At 40.7% G+C, this 24,421-nt stretch overlaps 1 protein-coding gene across 5 annotated transcripts in view; it reads left to right on the top strand.

Moving 5' to 3' along the window:
• Positions 1–23,922, top strand: part of ccser2a (coiled-coil serine-rich protein 2a) — a 60,544-nt gene extending 36,622 nt beyond the window's left edge. For 3 of the 5 annotated variants that reach the window (XM_030441862.1, XM_030441860.1, XM_030441861.1), the window contains exons 9-10: positions 4,630–4,776; positions 17,351–23,922. In XM_030441862.1, the coding sequence (XP_030297722.1) occupies positions 4,630–4,776; positions 17,351–18,076 (873 nt within the window). In that variant the 3' untranslated portion in view covers positions 18,077–23,922. Of the gene's footprint in view, positions 1–4,629; positions 4,777–11,766; positions 11,852–14,286; positions 14,327–17,350 lie in introns of all 5 variants that reach the window. The other 2 variants (XM_030441863.1, XM_030441864.1) reach the window with 2 other exon arrangements.
• Positions 23,923–24,421: the final 499 nt, after the last annotated feature.

The raw sequence follows: 24,421 nt of genomic DNA, 5'->3' as shown, positions 1-24,421 counted from the left end.
GAAGCTGTAACTGGCAGTGAGCTGCTTTCTTTTCTGTTAGCAGTGAAGTGATGTACTCCATGACAGAACATTATAAAATATGATAATGTATAAAATAATGTTAAACCGTGAAAAAAAAGTAAAGTTGCAGTAGGCTTCTATTATAAATATGCAGCATATATAGTTTATTATTATTATTATTATTATTATTATTATGACTACTACTACTATTTTTCTGCATATTCTTGACTTTGAATGGGAGCTGCTGTAAATCATTTCTGTTTCTGATTCATATATTATGCAGTCAGTTGTCCATATTTTAAGTTAAATTAAATGAATCAAGACAGATGTCACATTTACATGTCAGGGTGTGGTTATTATAGACACAGATTCAATATTTAAGTCATTTATCATCACAGTAACAGTGTTACATACCAGCCTTAAACTGGTAAACTGGTGAGTTAAACTGTGGTCACTGTATGTTACTGCGTTGACGATTCAGGACCCTTGTCAAAAAACCTTGTCAGTTATTCAACTTTATTAACGTATTACCATGTTAAACTGTAAGTGGATTTTACTTATTATTGAATACAAATCAAACCAAGAGTGAGATCAATTAAACCTATATGCAGTGTTGGGGAGACTTAAACTACATGTAGTTGAACTACACAGCTTAACTACAATTTGCTGTAACTTGCTGGTAGTTAAACAACATTCATATTTTGTGCTGCGTCAAGTATATCAACTACTTTTTGGGTAATTTTTTGTAGTTTAACCACTCAATGTACTAACTACAATTTTGGCAAATAAGACGAGTTTTCATATACGTATATATATATATATATATATATATATATATATATATATAGATAGATAGAGAGAGAGAGATAGATAGATAGATAGATAGATAGATAGATAGATAGAGAGAGAGAGAGAGAGAGAGAGAGAGAGAGAGAGAGAGAGAGAGAGAGAGAGAGAGAGAGAGAGAGAGAGAGAGAGCGAGAGAGAGAGAGAGAGAGAGAGAGAGAGAGAGAGAGAGAGAGAGAGAGAGAGAGAGAGAGAAAGATCTATATAATATACATTTTATTTTATTTTTCTTTGAAGAAGTTCAACACTGGTGTCCCAGCCAGTGCAGCATGTGAGCGGCTTTTTAGTGTTCGTAAAGATATTTATAGTGCCAAATGGATCCGGCTGTCTGATAAAAACTTTGAGAGACTGCTCATGTGACATCTAGTTCTAGTGCCGAAGTGTTAGTGCCTCTGAAGTTCCTGTGATGTTGACCAAAAATGTCAGCTTTTGTTCTTTAAAAAATAAAACTTGAGTTGAGAGGCATATTTGTATGTGAATTTTTTGTAGGCTATTATATTTTGTTTCATATACATCATATGTTGATTTATTTAACGCTGATTTAAATGAGTATAATGAGTATAAGTAGTTGCTAAAGCTACTTTTTTTAGCAGTAGTTTTACAAACCACATTTCTCCAGGAATAGAAATGCAGTTTGTTAAAACTACAGCCAGGCTGAACTACATGTAGTTTTACATGCTACGCTTGCAAACTAGCTTCCCCACTGCATATACAGTGTTAATATTTAATGGGCCCCAGGCCACTCTGCGCTGAAAAAATTGGGCCTTAAGGTCGAAAAGGTTAAGAACCCCTGGTCTAAATGGTGTTGCTTAAGACTGACAAAAGACTCAAACCATTACACTAAAACGTAAATAAAAAAACAAATTAAATCATTTGCAAATTAATTGTTTTCTACCGATAATGGTTTTATAAATATGAATATATATATATATATATATATTACCCTTTATAAAACTTTCCTGTGAAAGACTGAGGATGCCCCTTTCATACTCATCATCATACTATGACACCAGTTAACCTGTGAAATGTTTTGTAGTATTCTTTTGTTGCTCCTGTCCCAACTGGTTTGAAACATTTTGCCTGCATCAAATTCAGGATTGAGCGTATCATAACAAAACATTTTGTCTTTGTACTGTTTTCAGTTGTAAGTCATCACAATTTGTTTTATTCACACAACGTCCCAAGTTTTTTGTGATGGAGTTGTACACTGCAAATGTCAGTGCAGCATGTAGAATATTAATACAGGTGTCAGTTTAGTATTTAAAGATGCAGATTTGTGTGTTCCTTGAGTGCTTACAAATGGGCTAATGACTACAATGTAATGTTTCCTTTCGTGTTGTTTTCATGTGCTGCAGGCATATCCTGTAGCTTCTCTTCTGGTAGTTTAGCTCTACACAGAGCTGAGATAACTAAGCATGTCTGAACACAACTATCTTGTTTATTCCAGTTTCATATTAGTCAGATCTTAAAAAGAGAGCACATGAAAGGAAGGAATAAAGTGAACAGAAACAGGATGAATTATTTTCTATAAACATAATCCCCCTGTGCTTTGTAGCATGTTAAAGACAGAGAGGGATTTATAAAAACACAGTGAAGACAGACTGTAGTACCCTTCATTGTAGGTGGGAGTTCAGTCTCTACTCGGCATGCTGCCGGACTCCTACATGCACTCTAGTGTGTGTACTCACATGGTTACCAGTAACCTTCGTTCTGTTCGCTTTTAGCTGGCACTCTAACATTCATTAGTGTCTTGACCAAGCTCCCTTGTTAGCCAAACAACCTTATGCTTGGCTGACATTATTCAAATCTACACTGCATTGAGAAATACCAAAATGTCAAAGCGAGGCCTGTACGCCAGCCATATGCAATCTCTCCAATTAGAAATGGCACCCACCCACTGCAGGTTCTTCAGCCCTGCACAATATTGCTGCACCCTTGCCCTCGACAAGCAAAGTAAGAAAAAGTGAGGACATATTTTCCGATCTGTGCCTGACATTAATGAGTGTAGAGGCTGAAAGCAGGAAGATGTTTGGGGAAGTACAAAGAGAGTAAGAGTGAAACAAACAGAGATGTTTACTCTGCCGAGTCTCTGTTGAAGCCCTTGGGAGGGCATCCGAATGTTAGGGTAGAGGAATGTCCCTGCAGTACAGGGCTGAACAACAATGAAGGCAAAAAACCAAACACTCAGGGCATGGATCAGTTTGCTGATGAACCCTGATGAAAACAACTCTGGTTCAGAGTCTGCCAGTCATCTGGTTCATATAAAAAACATAATGTGGAGAGTCAAAGACAGCTTGACCTGCTGTTTGTCCTTGAAATTGGTTGAGAGATGATATCGCAGTTGGTAAAGATTCAGGTAAACAGAGGTTGGTGAAGTGTTGCAGAGACACTGCTGAAAGAAAGAAAGTAGTGGGAACACTTGACTGAACTGAGCATAATGGAGTAATGAGGAAACAATAGAGGAGCTGTGTGTGTTGGGGATAAAGTCTACCACACTATACACTGCCTGTGTGTGTGAGAGAGAGAGAGTGAGTATTGGGCAGAGAGTGAAGAATGGAAGAGAACATGAAATAATGGGAGAGAGGAAAGTGGAGCTATCAAAGATAGAAAAGGGATTTCTCACTCTTACTTGACAGAATGTAGTTTTGGATGCTGCTTCCACCGCTGCTCAGTCAGACTGCTCATGATTATGTGCTCCTCTTGTTTGAGCTGCATTGAAGTTTTTCACCAAGGCTGGCAAAAGCGTACAATTTCTGTCAGATTGTGCCATCGTCTTTGCAGCCAAGTACAAGTTGTTCTGCTATTTATACAAGTACAAGAGATTTTGTACTAAATTCTTTAGGAAATTCATATAAAATGATGTAAGGCACATCAGTAGTTGCTCTGATGTTCCTTTCCTGCTTAATTCAGATATGAGTTGAGTTTAAAAAGGTTAATAGATCAAACAGGTAGTCAGTCAAAGAGGTTTGTCGGTAAAGGTTTTTTACACATGAAAAAGGAGGTAATATTGGCTGAACATGTGCTCAAAGTAAATGTCAGCCAGTATAATTTACTGCAGGATCATTCAGTGAGGGTAATTTACAGCTTGGGCTTGATTCTCCCTTATTTGGCCTCATCATGCCTGTCAGTTCTAATCAAAACTTGGCGATAACCTGCTGAATCACAGTCTTCTTCCACATTCGATCTGAGGAAATGTGAAAATATACTCATTATATTTGCAAATGCTTTCAATTTATTTATGTGATTAAAACCACGTCATGTGCATCAGATATTGCAATTTTGTATTTATGGCAGGATTTGTCCGTTCTTAAATGTTAATGTAAGTGTTATTTTAAATTGGTATATGTGTGACAACGTTGTGGATGGTTCCTCTGCTCTGGTAGCTGTCCAGATTGTAGACTTGGGCAACCAGTGTTGCCAAATATGAGTGATTAACAACAAAAAATTAGGAAAAGAAAATATCACACATCCCACTTTGAATAACCAATTTGAGTTTTTTTGTTTCATTACTTTATCATGCTCTTCTAAGTATTTTTTTTATCTGTAGTTTTCAGAGTTTAAAGCCATTTAGGATTTAAAAAAATGAATTGGGTACTATACCTTTGCCATTTTCTGTGTCCTGATTGATTTATTTCAACTTCTTTACAGAATGAAAAGCTTTTAACCAAAATAGATGTAGAAGTAGGAAAATGTGGCCCAGGTTAATGACAAGATAACAAAACAGCATTAAGCTAATGTGCCATGAACTTTCTATCATTGATCCGTATATTCTTTTCTCCTCAGCCTGCTCAAGGCCGACAGTTCAGGTGTCAGGGCCACCACCAGAGGGCTCCCTCTTCAATACGACAGAGCGACAGACAGATGGACAAACGGATGCAGCATCACTATGACAAGGCCACCCAGACGTACTGCAGACTGCCGAGCCATGCTGTGAGTTCAAATATTCACAGCGCCCATAAATTTGCTCTCTTTCAACCTTTGTGTTGCGAAACAGGATGTTTAAATTTTTATATTTCAGCAGTTATCAAGATATTAGATGTTATCAATTGCCCGGTGCAGTAGGGCTCATCTCAGTTTTACATTGGTATACACTGTGCAGTATGTTCCTGAATTACTCAGTTTAAATCAGTCAGCCAGTTTCCCAATAATCTACTACCTCTCTCTGGCCCGCCTTGTCTGAATTGTTCGATGACAACACCTCTCTATGGAATAAGGTTTATAAGGCTGTGAGTAGGCTTGTCACTCTGTGCCACACTCCTAATACTCACATTTCACACTGAACAGAGGCAGGTGTTACTGTTTGAGTGATAGATAAAGAGAACATGTACTGTTGGAGGAAAAGAGAGTTTCATGTGAGGGAGGAAATAGACAGGGAGACACACAGAGAGAGGTGGAAAACTGATAGATATGTGTTCAGTGTGTTCAGTATCATGCCATAATAGCATGCTGTGTGGCAGCCAAGTATTGATTGAATAGCAGGAGTGCCACAGGCAGGGTGCCTGGTAAACACTTCCCTAATTGACCTGGTCTCAGCTTAAAGGTGCCAGTAACACACAGAGGCACGCATCAGAGGAATACGGAGATAACAAAGAGGAAAGAATATAACTAAAACATACCAAAGAGATTAGCCGTGTTACCCATATAAGTATGACAATTAATAAAATAAATGAGGCCTAGAAGTTAAACAGTGGTTAAACATATTGAGGTACACCTACAAATAAAGCACAAATCAGTAACAGTTGGTACAATTGGTCCCTGCTTACCACAGGAGGGTATGGTTTAACTGTTGCTATGGCAACAATCAAAGCTGGGCTGGCTGTGCTCAATGGGAATCATCTCCATGGTGGGAACATCTCTGTGTGACCTGTAGTACCTGCTGTATAATAACACACTAAAACACAGTGAGACTGAATTTGTTCTTTTCTCTGTGTTCTGCTCACTTCTGTTTATAGACCTTTCTTTTCTCTCCCTTTAATCTACATTAGTGTGTCATAACCAGAGTGGACACTATTTCCTGCCCTGTGTTTCATAGTGTTGTGGGCAAAAGCACATTTTGGCAGTAACATTTTACTTGTCAATGCTTGAAATTGCTCTTAAAGGTAAGCTGTGAGCTTTCGGTTGCAGTTTTTCAACAATGTACCAAGAAAAGAGAGCACAAAGTAAACAAATTCCAGAGAGAAATGGATGTTTCTCTGCTTTTTATACTTTTAGATGTTATCAAAGTTCTTGGTGTCGCACTGACAGGTTTAGCACCTTCAGCAGGCTCGGGTTCACAGTGTTCCTCATGCAGTTCTTCACTTTACCTCTTGTGGGTTTTCACATCGTCTGTCTCTCTCTAGGTTGACATTTTTCACACAAGTATTATTTATTTTTCCCAACTTGCACTTTCTTTGTTTCACTCTTTATTACTTCTTATCCAACACACACATACACAACACACACACATTTGTAATATTGTGGTATCATGTATTATGTTTTTTCCCTGAATTGCCCTTTTCTGTTGATTTTGTTCTCCTCTGACATTTAAAGTGCCACTGTATCAGAGTTCTGGAGTAGCTCTTGCCCTCTGATAGTATTTTTTAGTCCTAAACTCAAAGGATCAGCCAATAATAATTTTCATGTCAAAGGCCAGTAGTTATAATCATTTTATAGCTTTAATACTGATATCTAGTTGCCCTATGAGTAGCCTAAAGGGTTACTGGGATAAGAGTCATACCAACAACTTGAACATGGACTTCAGGGAAATCTCATTGTGCCTTAAACTCAGATTAAGTATAACCAAAGAGTAAGCTCATGACCAGTGACCCTCGGACCTGGCTATTTAAGGGAATTTACTTTCCAGTTTTCAGTTTATTATTCATGCAGCTTCTTCAAGAAGCTATTGTTTCCTCCTCAAGCGAGCTATTCATTCCCATCACTGCTTCTCAAAATATTTTTTCTATTGCTCTGTAGGCTGCTTTAATCAATTCCTTCTCTTGTTGAGAGCGGGGATGTGCTCATCTCTAAACTTCACAGTCTGTAGGAAGGCTTTGGCAACATATCCTAACCAACTGCTTTGGGCACCAGCTCCTGCAGCTTTCCATTTTAATCTGCTTACAATCCAATTTAGAGTCCAAAAGCATGCTCGGGGAAAAAACAAAAACATCTCACAATATGGTATGAATAAATGTCTGTACACACTTGTTGCAGTGAGACGCACATGTAGTGTGACATTAGAAACCACTTAAATGTCACTTGTAGAAAAATAAGCTTCTTGAATGGCTCCCCAGAGCAAGCACAGCAGCAGACTTGTTTCTTTCTGTGCCGCCTCTGCCTTTTGCAACAAATAAAACATGAGCGGTGTGATTTTAGTATTTTCATGTGTTGCGCAAAAAAAAAACTACACAGACGTGTGTTTTCCTGTGTGTTTATGAGACCCTGATTGTCTGCATATGCATTTGTGTGTGTGTTTTAGGTTGGGTTGGGGTTGGGGGGGGGGGTATGTTACATGGATCTCTCGTACTCAAGTGCAGGGCACACTTAGTGTGACTCAACAATGAGTTCAGCAGACTGAGGACCGGGGAGCCGACCATGTTAATAACCCAGATAAACAAACACGCAGATGAGCAACAGCAGTGAAACAATGGCAACACAATAGGCAGTATTTCATCAGTGGCAGACAGAGAAGATAATTACAGCTACCCTCCTACTCCCTCTCTGCCTTTTAAACATCCTCTTCCTCATCTCCTCTCTTCTCACACCTCCCTTCTTCATGCCTTTTTATCGCTTCTGCTTTCTCCCTCTGTTATTTTCTTTCTTTCTTTCTCACTTCAGTGATTTCTTTCTCTCCCTGTATTTTTGTCTCTGTCAGTCTTTTTTCAACGTGGCCTCTCTACTTCTTTACCTAACATGTAATTAGATCAATTTGCTGTCACGAGGAGAGGGAGAGGCAGAGGGGGAGGGAGAGGGGGGAGGGGGAGGGAGAGGGAGAGGGGGAGAGAGGGAGGATAGGGTAGGGAGAGACGGGAGGGTGGAATAAGGTTAGTGATCAGTGCTAAGCTGTAGGTTGAAAGAACAAGTTTCCCCTTCTCAGATCCTGATGTTATCTCTCCACCCACATCCCCTCTGTCTGCCCCCTTGCATCACAGACGTGACATCGCAAACACACAGACACACACTTACTTAAGCATGCAAACTCATTAATACACAATGCACGGAAGAGTCATCTTGGACAGGTGAGGATTTAATTGCCAAAGGCAGTGAAATGAGACGTTGTGGCACGACCTGAGGGTATTAGCTGCAGCCATAACCACGAGTAGCTCTGTGTAGCGGATTAAGGGATTCAAGCAGAGAGAGGCTGTTTTAGGGGCACAGCATTATGGTTTCTTGTAAACGCTGTTGTTATTCGGTGAAAAGGTTGTAGGATCACAGAGAACAACTTCCACTAGACTTCTAAATTCCACTCCTACTATGACAAGTTTCAGCATCTGCTTTTGGGACCCAGACGAAATATCTTAACAAATCCAGAATGTGTGTTATGGCTATTATGTATTTCTTGTAGCTAAGTAATTCACTTCTTAAGCGATTATTTTATTACTATTTAGTTTCCTCTGCTTGCTCGCTAACTAGTTTTAACACACTAAATTTGGAATAACACTGCGGTTATGGCTTAACCAATATGTGGATGTATGTTTTAATGAAATCATCAAAATAGTTGAAAGATGTACCCCCTAACGCAGTCGTTCCCAAACATTTTCTGTGGGGCTCCCTATTTGTACATTACAATATCTTCCTTGCCCCGCTTGTAATAAGTCCAGGCCCTAACATACAAGTAACCCTGGTTGTGAATGACTTGTTTAAGATATCTCCCTGGCACCAGGACAACACAGTAGTTCATGTGCAGGCATGAAAGGGTCATGAGAGTGACCCATGGAACAGACGTGTTCGTTTAAAAGAACCAAGGTGAAATACCATCCAGAGAACCCAGCGTTAGTGGGCGTGAAATAAAATACGTTTTCGATAAAGGTGATGTAAAATGAAAAACTTCTCTATTTTCCAAATTTCTGTCTCCCTGCCTGCCTGTGTGAAGTTTTGTCAGTCCTTCATTGAAGAGCCTTTACAACAATGGAAAACTGTAAAAAGAAAAAAGAATTGACAGCCTAAACTGCTGTGGAGGTCTAATAAAGCTGCCAGGCACTGTCAGAATCGTTCGAGAGCCCTCCAACATACCCTCTTGTTCTCATTGCCTAAGGTTTTTACTCTCCGAAAATGAAGCCTCGACGGGTGTCTTCTGCTGAGACCTCCCGCTGAAACAGTTGTTGGTGTTCAAGGAAGGACATGGATGAGAGCAGATCAGGGAAACTCATTCCTCCCTCCTCCAGCAGTCTCACTAGGAGGGCAGTGAAATAGCTTGGGCTGGACCTGCTGGGAAGTTTCCCTCCCCCTTTTTCGTATTCTGGCTCTTTCTCTCTGTGTTTTCTATCGCCTCTGACACATTTGGTACTTCTCTCTTTTATATTAGAGTCCTATTTGAGCAGTGGCTCTCTCCACAGCTGAGGAAAGGAGTAGCATTTGATAAGGTTTGAGTCTGTCTGTGTGCTTAACGTGATGGCCCTGCTGCCTCGTCACTTTGCCTCTCCGATGGGAGTCAGGGACCTTTGAATTGCTTAACCTGAGGGTTGAGTTTTGTATCAAGAAAAGGACTTGTATTCTTTCAGGTGTATGTTTGTGCGCAGACAGATGCTGTTCAAACGAAATGTACAGATGACAGAATACATAGTGTAATAAAATGAGATAGTGAAGCAGATAAGATTAGAAAGTGAGCTGAAATAAAATGGGATTCCAGCTGTCACATTGCACTTTAGTAAGATGCAGAACACCTATGGATTTACTTCTTTTAGTAACTTATTATACACAAAGTGTTACATTCTTCTTATAGAAATTAACTTACTGTGTAAGCCAAGACTGATGTCCTGAAGTAAAACAGAAATATATCTTCAGCATATTGGAGGACATGAATCAAATTCACAACTACTCAGGACATAATAGCTTTATGAAAAAATCCTCCCACTCCACCTTCCAGCTTATGAAACTGTGAACTTTCAAAGTAATGAGTGGAAAAAGTTTTAAATATTGTTTGGCTCACCTGTGAAAACTGTTTTCTTTTCTTGTGGTACCATGTTTTTGCACTCTTGGCACCAGGGACATTTGATACGTTTGTGGCTCTTTATTTGTATAAAAACAATTACAAAGTAGAAAAAAAAATAATTTTGGGAGAAGCAACATTGGAAGTCTCCAGGTGGTGGATGTTTTATTGGATAATGAGTTAAATATTGTGTCAGACAATGTGAGAAAAAACTTGGTTTTTAGAAATTCTGAATTGGCAAATAAACACATTAGAATTGGGCGAAGATGTGGAAACCAATGTTTTGGTTTGTGTTTGGATACTTAACAACTTCTTATCAACATAACCCATTTATTGTGATGGGGTTGGGAACTCATAAGTAAACAGTCTTAAGTCCCTCTGAACTGCCAGTGACAGTTATCAAAAACTCTAGATGTTCAGGCAAGCATCAGTTATGTAGATTAGGGTTGGGCTGATGGACGATGCCATCATCTATCACTGATAGCTGACAGTGATCGACTTCTGATCCCTGTGCCATCGTAACATTGTGATTTAAAACAAGTCACACCAGATAGCACAAAAGTAGTGTGTCCCAGATTTGCTGTGAGGCATGAATTGTTGAAGAAATTAGAAAGAGGCTTTCTTCTGCTCAGTACACTAAGGTTACGTTTCCATGGCTCGTTTAATATTTTCATATTAGACCTGGTAGCAGCTGTGTCTTACATTGACTGCAAGGAGCTGCTGTTAGTGTGTTTCTCTCAATCTTGCTGTCTTATTTGCGATTTCTTAGCTTTGCTTCCTAAGTATAGCTAGCCGGCTATTTTTGTTTCAAGCATCTGAGATTGAACAGAGCTATGTTATGTACATGTGGTGGAAACAAAGACCCTCTCCTTTTAAACCTGGTGACGTATATGTCAGTGGTGACAGGATGTTTTTTTTGACTGGGTGAGACATTTGGAAGTTGCCGTCAGAATAACAGTGAGAAATACCGGTAGTAAAAGTAGAGAGCTACTGAGCAGCAACTCTGATGGGACACACTACCTCAAATTCAGAAATGCATAGTAACTCACATCCCACACAACTGTGGACATTGGCATTGGTAGACATCACCCAAACCTAATGTGATTATAATGACTAAATTGGTAAAGGCAAGTATTCGAACAAGTAGAATAGTTTGGTGAGTTAAAAAAAATGACATCACTTTATTGTATTCTAGCCTTTAAAAATAAGGAAAACACTGAAGCCATAGCACAATATAACGTTATCCAAAATCTAAGACAACATCTATATAGTCTTATATCAGGATAATGAGATGATGTTGATATACTGCCCAGACTTACATCCAGATTTTTTGCATTAAATAGTGCTGTTATAAAAAAAAAACATGCATCAGAGGCTAAATGTTTCACTCAGTGTAACATAGATTATGTTTGTAGCTTTAATTAATAGATGGAACACGCCGATAAAGATATTCTCAGACAGTGTGGGATAAGAGTATTTTTCCAAACAAAAAGGAGCTCAAAGAAAAAGTATAAAAGGGAGACTTCATGTTAAAAGCTTAATTTTGTCTCATTAGCATGGATTAATATGGATTGATGGATGGTGTATCAGTTGCTGTGTGTCGGTATGCTTGTTCATGTCTGCCTGTGTGTGTGTCTTAATTGGCCTATCCATACTCATTAACAATGTGTTTATGCATGTGTGTGTTTTCTATGTTGGCATGCTCTTGTGTGTGTGTGTGTGTGTGTATGTGCGCGCGTGTGTGCGTGTGTTCTGTTACGTCATGCCTTTTGTCCTTTGTGTTTTTCTCTGCGTAGGGTGTGCTGCCCGCCCCGCTGCTGTCCCCGTGGCAGGCACAGCACCAGGTCTTGACCCGTACCAGCATGCCCCAGCGCAGACAGAGTGAGTCACTAACATCCTTTGCAAGCTCTCTTCTCCGTTGTTTTATAACACAACATATCCAAGGGATCTGTATATAGCCTGAAAAAGTTTAACTTTGTATCTAATTAAAACTACTGAAATAGCATTTTTTTTCCCACTGTGCAATTACAGGACTATTTGTGCTGGATGTCTACTTTAGGATTAATTTGTAACAAGATTAGTAACATGCAAAATAGTTTTTCTTGTTGATTTTACTGAACACAGTCTGACTTCTTGTCCCATAGCAATTAATTATCTGCTATCCTTTTCCAATGTTGCCCATTTATAGCCTCGCTTTTAGCTCTGTTTTGTAAGAAGAGGCTAATTTGCTGACTTTCCAAAGCCTACAGATACCTGTACTTACAATCCTGACTTTACTCCCCTCCTGTTTATAGACATTCATTCAAAAATAAGTTATCCTAGTGTCGTCACAGTACTGGAACATCCATCTTCAATACAATAACTTGAAAAATATCAATATTTGATACCAGTGGAGGGTTGCCAGAGGAAGGATTTTTCTCTCTGAAGCAGTGTTCTTCAATCCTGGTCCTCGGGGGGCCTCTTCCCTGCATGTTTTAGATATTTCCGAGCCCCACCACATCTGATCAAATGTTTCCTTCTCAGGCTTAAGCAGAGCTTTATAATTTGAATCAAGTGTGTTGGGGCAGGGAAACATCTAAAACATGCAGGGCAGGAGGCCCTCAAGACCAGGATTGAAGAACACTTCTCTATTGAGAACTTAGAGGTCAGCCCACCTTGAGACGTGAGCCTCAAAGTTATTGCTAATGGTACGTGTTAACAAGATCGTCATTGTTCACGCTTCCAATTCATTGACTATGTTTTAAGCGCTGCAATGTATTCTGGTAGTGGCCAGTTAACTTTTGAGAGACAGGGCTTTATGCTAATCTGAGTGGCGCCGGGTGTGACGAGCGACTTCTGGAAACTGCATGGCTTATTTCTCGCCTAAATTGTCTTTAGAAAACACATTTTGCTGAGCTGTATTTGTAATGTAAGTGAAAGTTTCCAAATGAGATGCCACATTGGTGCGGTTGGATTAGGGTTAGGTGTGCAAAGACACGTACCATAACTCTGTAGCTGTTCCCCGTCTTGGCTTCATGGCATCTATTTATTCATAGATGAAGAGCCTTAATTGTACACACACAGCGCTGCTAAGTTCACGGCTAGAATGTTTGTGTAAACGTCATACTCACTGTCACACATGCACTCTATTTTTCTTTTTCCTGACAAAAGTTTGCTACTTGTGTAACTTATTTTCACAATTCACAATTCTTGGGTCCGGGGGGCCATTTTTCTTGCAATAAACTGCCGAAAACCAAACTATGTGTGTCAGAGAGAAGAGAAAGCAAGTGAGCATGGCTAGTATTTGTGTTTATACTGAAGAGAACAAGTATTGACACTATTTTTGAAAAATGTATATTTAATAAATCCATAATTTCCAGTAGGAATAGTGTCAACATACTGTTTTCATTGAGAGAGACAGCTCTGCAGAAACAATGACAGAGCAGCACAATCTCTCCTATCTCAGTGAATCTCAGTGAGTATTATGTTGTGCTGATAAGGCAGCGAGCAGAGCAGGCAGGTAGAGAGAATGACAACAGGTAAATAGACCTCAGAAAATGTACCTGTTTGAGAGACTGAAGAGCAAAAAAAAAAGATAAGGAAGCGGATAAAGACGCTTTGTTCCTTTGATCTATCCCTGTCGGGCTCAGCTTTATATCATAAGAGGAGGTGAAAATATGTGACACAGGTGTATTATTTGAGTTTATCTCAGGTTATTTCAATATCAAGTGCACCCTATGTTTACACACTCATTTTGACAAGTAAGTTTATACAGCCCAGCAGTCAGTAAAAGGACATTTTCTCCTACCAGTAGATTGCACTGTCTGTACAGTGGGAGAAAAACAGTAGGAGGAAGAAGTAATGACATGGAAACATACCAAGATATAACTGGTATGCAGTATTTATATATTTCATGTAAGACAGAAACTAAGGATCTAACCCCCACTGGGAGCTCTGGCTGTAAACCAACAAGTAAGGAGTAGTTGTTAGAAAGGTCTTTTAAAATAGAAATCTTCACACACGTTTTGCTGAATGGATGATGCTGTAATTATTTTGCAGTGAATTGGTTTGTTTGTTGAGCTCATGTGTGAACTTTTCTTGAAAGCATGGACTGTATACTAATTATGCTTTTTAAAATGTCTTGACACAAACAAGTGCCTGTTTTACATGTCTGTGCCCCTTACTACATTCTCTCTTTAACTTTCTCCTGCACCTTCCTCTCTTGCTGTCTATTAACCCTTTCTTCTCCTCATCGCTGTACTTGGTCAACAACCTGAAACTGAACCTCTAATGTTCTCTTCTACCTTTGCCTCTCCTCGCATAATGCCTATGACAAGGAGTGGAGCACCTAGTGCAGTACTTCTATGACACGGCGTGGTACAGTAACCCTTTCTTTAACATGCAGTCAACATGCTAACCCCAACTCCTGCATGCTGGGCTGGGGGTTTGGCATCATGTGACAACGAAGCATGCCCTACCAAGTCTGCCTGCACATGTTTTTGTTGGATTTTGCGTCGTTTTGTGGTCTTTTGTGGACATTTTCTTAATGGAGGTCACAGTAATATTGTTTTAGTTTTCATATTTTTACCTTTCCTGTCTTTTTTGGATATTTGAAGTTAGTTTTGCTAGTTTTTTCTCGGTTTTGCAGTGGTGTCTTTTTAATTTGTTCCATCCTATCATATTTTGCATAGAACCATTATGCATGCATTGTTACATCTCTGTGTGGATTTGTGTTTCTATATTTTATTCATTAAACAAGTGCTTTATTATTTGAGATGTCCACCTTGAAGGAGTGTTTTGAAAGGAATAACATTTAAAAAATACCTCTGTGGTACCAGACATGAATGCATATACATGGCCTGAGCGATCACCTTTATTTGTAATTCCCTAAAAAAAACAATGATATTATAACAAAAAAAGCAATAGCTGGAGAATTAATTATTTTTGCAGCAGAAAGCTAAGGCTTCTGTTTTTCATGCCACTGCATTGTACATTCGTGATGGCATCATTACTTAGGTAATGTGTGGTGCAGTAAAGTGACACCAGAGGAGTAGAGATACAGGGTGATTTTTATGAAACAGTTTCAGTAATTTCATCAGACATGATGGTTTGTTGACTCGCACAGCCATTAGCGGAAGATTGTACAGATTTCAGGGATAAGAAGCATTTAAAGATAATGTCAGAAATAAGAGCACAACATGCAAGAACACGAATGTAGGCATCAGTGGAACATTTCTGTTGCCCACACAGCGAGCAAGAGACAAATCTATGTAATCAAAAGTCCTCTGCTCACTATTCCCCCAGCTTACATTCAAAGACAATCCAAATCACCATTTCCACAACCTCCTATATTAAATGACACTATGAAATGGAATATAGCTTTGAAATGAGGTGCCACTCTCATCTGCTTATGTGTTGCAAACACATTGTCTTCTGAGATACATAACTGGTATTATTTAGATCCTTTCTGCGATTCTGCAGTTGCTTGTCTCATCACGGCCATTTTTCACAGTTAGACGGGCTGGAGATGAGGTAGGTAACAGTCTGCCCTGACGTCTTCCAGGTGCCTCAAATTGGTGCTTTTCTTGGTTAGACTGATGATTTTCTGTTGAAGGGATAGCTGTCATTAGCGAGCTGAGGTATTTACTTCCTGGCAGTGCTGTGAGGAGCTCAAAATGACTGCTGTTAATTATTAGTAATGTAGCAGACAGCAGCTGTAGGTGCCAGTAATTATCAACTGTGACCTATGACGTATTTAAAAAAAAATAAAAAAATAATTTAGTTATGAACAATGGCAGTCAGTGGGGAGTCTTCATACTTTATGTCAAAGCTTAAAAGCAATTTAATAACATGCTCTTGATTTGAGAGACAGACTAATCAGAATCCCTTTCAGAAACAACAGGACTGCTCTTAACAATTTTTTTAAATCACAAACTGTATATCTAAAAACAGCATTTTCGAGCTTGACATCAAACTGAGAGGTGGACAAGAGTTTTGTAATTGGCTAGTGGACGCATTGTGGCAGGGGACCAGGAGATGGAGCTGTGGCCTCGGACATTTACTCCCACTCACAATACATATGACTGACGGCAGAAGCAGCTCAGAGCAGCTTGACCTGCATAGCTATAAATTCATATCCTCTGAGATCATTTTACTTCCAACTCACAGCAGGTCTGTTCCTGCGAAGACTGTGATCATGCTTTATTGTAGTTCCACATGTGTCCAGGTGGATTTGACTCTTTCTTTTGCTCAAAGACAGTTATGGAAAAATACCAGTCTTCTGATTTCTGATGGTAAAAAACTGACAGCTTCACCATCATTATGTCTCACAGACTCATATTTCAGCCGAGATTAAAGATGCTGAGGGCATATGCTGTTCAGAAAATGAAATCATAGACTGTATAAGATATTCATATAAAGCTCAATATTGATTTTTCTGTTCTGATCCAAGTAACTCTCCGCTGCTAGCGGTTGTATGGTCTAATAAGTACTGCTGGCCTTGTATTTGCTGTATTTGCATATCTAGAGAAACATGGTCCAGAATAGTTGTATAAAAAAATATTTTAACATTTGGGTGTACAGTGTTACCTCTTGTAGAAGCTTAATTATATACATTTATTTTTATTGAAGCTGAGATGCAGACAGCACATACAATCTGTGGATTCTCTAGTCTCAAACAAATGAAGCCTGTGCAGAGAGTGGACGTTAATGTAGAAACAAATGCTAACTCTGTTAATGAGATTTTGTTGAGTCAGTGCCAGAGAGGTATTCATTCAACTCTTTTGAAGCCGTGCTTTGTTTTATCGCACCGGATAATTACCGGCTCCTAACTCAACAAATATTGAACATAATGAGCTTCACTAAAACAGTAATTGTTTCTGGGATGATGTACAGGTGTTCACGATTTTGTGTTCACACCCTTTAAACGTCCCCTGGTGGAGGACAACACCATGGTTGGTCTAAATTCCATGTGGTTTACGGCTCAGCACGTTCTTACACTGGCAGCAGGCATCGCCGCTCTCAGTTTGCATGTTTTGAAGCCTCTCTACAGCAGAGATCACAAAATGACTCAGGTTTCTTCAGCAGATTCCAGGCGCTCAAATGGCAAGGTTTTCTGTTCTGCTTGTTTTTAAATGCTGAATCAGGGCTTCCTCTGTGACTTTGCCTTTCCCATTTCTTGGGATGGCTCAGTGGTTGGTGATGGAAACGGGGTCTGATGTTAAATTGTAAATAAACAAGTCAAAGTAAGGCAGAATTTTTCAGTTGGCTTCTTGATACGGGCTTTCCCTTGCGGCTGCAAACTATTCCACATGGATCAAAGATACCAAAAAAGGACACATTTCTTAAACTCTTCCATTTTAAACTCCTACTAATATAGCTTATCTTTCTTCTTCTCCGCAGCCTCAAATACTACAGCCTTTCAACCCCTGCCCCAGCGAGCACCTCCACCAGGGAAAACTAGTAAAAACTCCCCCCACAGAGGGCCACAGTGACCTCACAAGACCCAAACCAGAGGAAGGAACCAATACAGATGCTGATTGCACTCTTGAAGACCTTATGACCGGGCCTGCAGACCCCGACAAGCAGAGTCATCTCCTCTGCACCCACCTGCACCGCCTAGGCTCTAGGGCTCCACAGGTGGTAAATGCCAGAGACAGTCCAGCATCAGCAGCTCAGTCTGCAGCACAGCATGAGTGGGGAGCCCCCGCTGCAACACTGCAGAACTCTGTCAGCCCTAGATCCGATGGTTCGACTTGCCCTCGCATGCTGCAGCCTCCTCGTCTCCACAAGCGCGTGTCTCTCCCTGCACTCAAGCCAGGCGGAACCGGTGGCTTTGCCTCTCTCAAACCGAGGTGCTCTTTGGGGCCGCTGGAAAATCGGACCAAGCAGCTGCCACCTCCGTCTCGAGGCCTTCCCTGCTTTAATGCCGGACCCCAGGTGCAGCCTCGAAGTCTTTGTCGCACTTCGCTGCTTCAGCCTCGCAGAGCATCAGAGCCTTGCAGGGATCAACAGGGCACCAAGTCCAGCCTGGAGGAACCCAACCAGGGGACGCTCCGAGACCCTGGGTCAGCCAAGATCCTGATCCCTTTGAGTCGCTCATGCCTCCCCAAGCCAAAGATTCCCTGAGGAGCTGAAACCCAGCCATCAAAACTTTAAACTGAAATCACTCTGACATTTATATTCATCCTCTTCTCTCCCCAGCCATAATAACAGTGTGATTGTGTTAGTGTCAAAGGAGCACACACTAAGCTCATTAACCTACACAGACCATTCAGGGACTGCCTGTGTCATTGACATTAGTATTGTGACGGCTGTATTGTTTCTAAATTAGCATCTTCAACTCCCACCTGACTGTTTTGATCGACTGACTAAGGAACTTGTATGACAGTTGTCCAATTAAGAGGGAATTTGGGAAGAAAAGACTTAGAAATGTCCAGTTTACTACCCTTGCACATGCACGTGAATGCTGCTAATGCAAGAAAAAAGTTACCATTCAGAGAAGTCAGCGTCTTTTGGAATACCCGCTGGCTGTTATCACATTTTCAAGTTAAAGTTCACTTGTCCTCACACAGCTGTGCCCTCTGACACACAGGTGCTTTTGGTTTTAAACGTGGAGGTGATACGAATGCGACCTTTGCAGTGTAATAGAAGGCTCCGGGGAAGATGGAGGCGAAAACAAGAAGTGGGGAGGAAAGGAAAAAAAATAGCAGTAGAAGTGGAATGGAGGCTAGAGACTGGAAAGCAAATTCGTCAAAGTGCTCTGGAGCTGTCACGGCGAAAATGGAAATATGTGTTTGTGTAAATGTGAGTGTGTGTGAATGTGAGAGATGAGAGACATGGAGGTGAGGGACAAAGTGGAAAGCCGCTCCATACTGGAGGTGTATATGTTTCTAGTTCCTATTGCCACACTCCTGAATGGACTTTTCACCCCTGCACATATTGGCAAAAGGGGTCGCAGGCCTCCTGTGTAAAAGCAGCTGAGATGTAAGTACCGGCTTTTAAAAAAAGGAATACCGTGCTGGTGCTACAGACATAATTAGGAGAAACATTACCCAAGGGAGGAATTGGCTTTCATAATGTCGTGGAAAATCTCAGCACTTAGGTGTGCTCAGGTACAATGTAGGCTCACTCATCCAGGTGCAAATACACACAAAGTACTCCAGTAACTTGGTACATTTTTGGAAAACAATGTGGAGTAAAAGGAAGTATGATTAGAGAGAGGAGACTGCATGTGATTAATCTAATTTCACATAGATTTTTTCCAAGTCTCAAGCAATAACCAAGTCATTTTTTCTTGGGCAGATCAAGTCGGGTCAAAGGTTGTATTGAGTCAAGTGGAGTCCTCGCTTAAAGCAAGTAGAGTGTCAAATATCCCAGTATCCTTTATAAGGAGAAAACAACCCGTCTAATAATGATATTTTTGAGAATTTATCTAACCTATTTAAAAAGTATGACAATTAATTGACTTGAAATTGTATTGTAATTTTTATTATTCAATGAAATTAACTCTAGCATGTATTTATTTCTTCATTTCTTCTCAGTCAAAACAATTATTCCCTCTCTGTGACCTTTAAACAGTGAAATACTGACAGCAAGATAAATAAAGGCTCAACTTAAAACAAAAAATTAACCCAGACAAGTCATTTTAATCAGTATTTAAGTTCCAACTCTAAATCGGGTCACACGAGTCATCAAAACAGTGACTTCTCTCAGTACAAGCATGCTGAAATGTTAAAGAGACTCAGAAAGAACTCTTGGATGCAAGACTCATTCTTCATCCAAACTTTGTGGAAATCTGTTCTGTAGATTTTGGGTAATCCTGACAAACCAACCAACAAACAAATGGATACAGGTGGAAACACAAGTCCACATCTCTTGTAATATAGGGAAATGTCACATATTTCCGGTGCAACCAACTTCAAGTGTTTTTATTTTCGCCTTTTCTGTGAAAAAAAATATGTAAAATGGGCGATCTGCCTCATTTGACGACATCATAATGTTATTTAAGAAAGAGTATCAAGTTGAATCAGGTTGAGAAAAGAAATGATTTTAGAAATAAGAGTTTGGGGAGTCAATTAAAAAACTTGTGCAAGAGGGACATGTGTACAGTCTACACTGACTATTTTGATCCTTCCCCCTCAATAACCCACTGACACATGGAAACATCAACTGACAGGGATTCATTAGACGTGTGAAGCTGCTGCCTTGTGTGTGTGTGTGTGTGTGTGTGTGTGTGTGTGTCTTTGAGTGTCTGGGCTGTCGCCCCCACACCCCCACCCCTCCTCTCGCTCTCTCGCTCTCTTGCACATCTCTTCGGGAACATCAAAGGTATTAGCGCGGTATTTTCAGGTAGGGAGCCTTCGGGCTTTAGTGGTGTTTCTGTGGGAGTTTGGGAGAATTGTGTTTATCTCTCCTTTGCGGAGCCCTTTTTGCAGTCAAACGCTCCCGAAATGTCCCCGAACGGAGAGCAGCAGTGTGTTAAAAAGGCCTTCTGACAGCAACTCTGCTCTCTTCTCTGTCACGCCGCGTGACCGCTTGGTGTACGCCTCTGGCACTGTCCGGTCTACTGCGTCCAATAATGCACCCTACATAGACAGAGTGAGACGGAGAGAGAGAGGGACACTCTCACACGCACATACACATCCGGACGGACACACAAGCTACATGGACACACATGCAGAGGAACTCTGACGAAACTCAAAGAGACACGAAACTCGGAGGGAACGCAGACATCAGTTCTCACTTCCCCGGTGAAGCCACACAAGAGGACCTACATGGGCACACACTCTGAATTCTCTAACAAAGTACATAAAGGTATGTTTGTGTTGTTCTTGCTAGCTCAGACAAAATGAGTTCTCCGAGTACACATTGATTCATCTGTCCGCCGTGGCCAAAGGAAGAAGGCCGAGTCTAGATTACCTTGGAAAATGGGCAGAGTCTTGTGTGGATCCATGTGGCTGATAAAACATGTTTACCTGTTGGACGGTTCGACATGGTGCCGAGCTCGCCAAGCAGTCAACACCGCTGCCGTGTGAAGCCAAGAAAAAACCCATTTCTTTTAATGAAAACGGAAACCGAGGCAGGAAGCAACACACGGAGGATGAGAGGGATTCACACAGAGAGACAATGAGACGGGGCAGGAGGAGAGAGCGACGAATTCGAGATGTCGAGCTGAAATGGTGAAGGCGCTTTGATCAGGATGAGCTGTTTCTGGCAGACTTTTCTGCTCACGAGTTTTTCTCTATACAATGTTCTGAAGGGTGTGCATAAGAGATGAGAGTGGGTCAGAATACATAGCATGTTTGTTTGTTTGCACTGTGGTCCAGAGAATAGCCCCATCCCCTCAGCTGTGTCACTCACTGCTTAGTAATGCCAAACAGGAAATCAATGTTGCCTGCTGTGTGTGCTTTTGTATGTGTGTATGTGCGTCTCCAGACACCTCTGGCTGCCAGTGTTTCTCTCTTGGAAGAGTGTGTGTGTGTGTGTATGTGTGGAGTGAGAGAGAGAGAAAGAAAAAGAGATGTGTCTGCCCACAGGCCAAAGGCAAACGCATGCCAGGGAAAGCAGGGCAGTGCCATCCTTCTCTCCCCGTGCTGTATTCCCCGTCTCCAAATCAATGTCCCGGCTCAGTTTAGCAGTCAAGCCGATCACTCTTGCTAGCCGTGCTATAACGAAACCGCAACTGGGCTGAAAACTCTCTGCAGCAACTTCGATCAATTCCAATGCAGGGTGGTGTTGACTCACTTTAGTTTGAGAGAACACAAATTATGAAGCTGCATTGCACAAGAGGAAAAATTTGCTACCAAAGGGGCCGGGATGTTTGACAACACTCTGAGTGGACTGCACTTTTCGGCAGAGAGAACACATGATCTGTATATGAAGAGGTTTTCTTGCAATATGATGTAAAAGCACATCAACTTAGACACATTACTTGACTTGTGACAAGGTAATCCACTGCTAATCTACAAGATAAAGTAGAGTTACTGCAAAATAGGTATGTTTGCTGTTTCAAGCTTTCATTTTTACTTGAAGGAATCTGTAATCTGCATCGTAGCAATGGATCAAAATCACTATGTGCATATATGTAAAGGGAGTTACTTGTGATAAACCCACAGATAATCCAATTCCACGTGGAAACGCATCAAAAATGTATAATGGTTTCACTCTTACAAATGTTGAAATCAGCCTTCTCACTTAACTCAACCTCCTGATATGACAGTCAGGTCACAAACATGTAGTGTGTACATGATATGACACGTATTGTAGAAATGTCAATACACTACATGGCCTATGACACGAACAAATGTGAACACATCAGTGGGTTGCAGAAACGTCAACTGCCAACATGACGTGTACTCATCACCCACCTTAAGCACCTTTTAGCTCATTGTTTTGGTTTTTCAGGCCACAACTTCCACAAACATCAACATTGTTTCTAGATGCAAAAATGATGATAAACCCAGCAGACACAGATAAAGGTGGTGACTTGCGGGTGAGCAGGGTAAAGCACTTAGCAGCGAAAGGGGCAGCAACATTTCTCTTTGAAGATGGTGGAGACCAAAAACAGAGCTAAAAGGAGAGGAAATGTTTGACTTGTACTGTTCGGCTGAACACAAACATGACTCCGATTGAGTTCTTATGCCGCTACCTATCTGCTGAATTTGTGTATACTGCAATAATGTGATAATATGTGTGTTTTACAGCTTGTTTCTGCTGCTCCAAGGTCTCCAGAAATCACGTAACCCAGTTTTAAACCATCATCTGGAGCATTTGTTTCCGAGCAATCTCTGTTGTACAGATTCACAGTACGGTTAAAAAAGATTGCAAGCATTCTTACATTTTTGATGACTGTGAGTGGGAAAGGTAATTTCTGCATCACAATTTTGAGTTTATTTCAATTTTTTGTACATCTCTACAATGAATGAATCTCCTGTTGGTAGATATAAAGTAAACTGCAGAGCTTGAAACTGCAAATACACCTCTACTCTCATACTTGACCTGTGTTTAAGTGTCCTTGTTGTTCTGGCAGCAGCAGACATGGTACAGTCCACTGATGTACTCAAATCCACCACTAAAAGGTTCCTGTTGTTATTTTCACCGTAGCTGAATTTTCACCTGGACATTTTAAAGTGTTGTCAGATAAAGCACCGCATCGTAGCTTGTTCATATTCTCATACTAAAAATATGCAAGGTCACCGCGTTGATCGCTAAGTAATGTCCAATATCAGCTGCTTTCACTCGTTCAGCACCGTCTCCAGTACACTGTGCAATATTGTTTGAAGCAAAAAAGATGAGGGATCGCTATACTATACTTCTGGCGACCTTTTATGCAAATAAAAAGAGCAAATTAAGCTTTTTTTTTAAAAATTCTAATCTGAAGCACTTTAAATGATGTTAGTTGTTGATGCTGAATGAACATTAAACTGGATTTAGAAGCCACAAAGAATCCATCTGGTTTTACACTATCAGTTATGATTTCTTGACTCGTGTGTGTGTGTGTGCGTGCGTACGTGCGTGCGTGTCTCTCTCTCTCTGTTTGCAAAGTCATATTTTTCTAAGATGTGAGACAGGCAACAAAAGGTGGAACCAAAAGTCAGAGAAATGTGTGTTTGGCTGGTCTTCTGTTGGAGCTTTGTAACCCGTTTTCTTTAATAACTTGTTTCCGCCAGAGTTGCTCGCATGTTAGACCAATAATCTCAAGTGAATAACTGTAGGTCGAAGGTGAAATGTTATCAGAGCGAGGACGGTGCCGTGCCATCAATGAGAGGCCTCAGTGATCCTACAGCGGGAAGTACGACTTTCAAAGTCGGTGCTTTTCATTGATCTGGATTGTAGACCCTCACACACGAACGTTGTGCTGCTGATCTCGAGTTCAGATGAAAGGGGAACCTCATTCTTGGTTTGTTTTCCATGTTTTCACTGTCTACTGGTTGTTGTATTTCTGTGGAAATAAAGTATGACTTTGAAATAAAGATGGTTCTGTCTGATGTTTTATGATTTTAGGAAAGCCACTCTTAATTCTAACTCACTCGAGGCAATTTCACCAAAATTTAAGCAGTGTTGGGGCCTCTAAAAATGCTGCTTTGAGGACTTCAAGTCATCTCAAGATGTACTGAGATGACACTTGAAGTTGTCATGGACAGTAAATGTCTCAAAGCAGAGGCTTTTCTCTCCCTGTTGAATGAATTAAACCAAGCGTCATTATTTATCTCTATTCATTACCACCCATGCTGCCCCTGTACACCTTGCATACAGTCCACTTCCTAATGAGGTTACGCGCCTCAGAGATGACGGGTGGATAACAGCCTGCCAAGTGAAAGGGGGTAACGTGACACTGTCATTAACTTGGAAACGTGGGAGACGGAGTGCAAAAGGTTTTCTCTTGAAAGGAAGCTGTGCTCTTTTATCATAAACTGTCAGAGATTTTAATGCTCGAGCACGGCGGGTTTCTACTCATAGAATGGCGATTTA

Source organism: Sparus aurata, chromosome 15 (assembly GCF_900880675.1).
Source record: "Sparus aurata chromosome 15, fSpaAur1.1, whole genome shotgun sequence".
Taxonomy (NCBI): domain Eukaryota; kingdom Metazoa; phylum Chordata; class Actinopteri; order Spariformes; family Sparidae; genus Sparus; species Sparus aurata.
The sequence above is the reverse complement of the archived record's forward strand: the minus strand, read 5'-3'. Positions and strand labels throughout refer to the sequence as shown.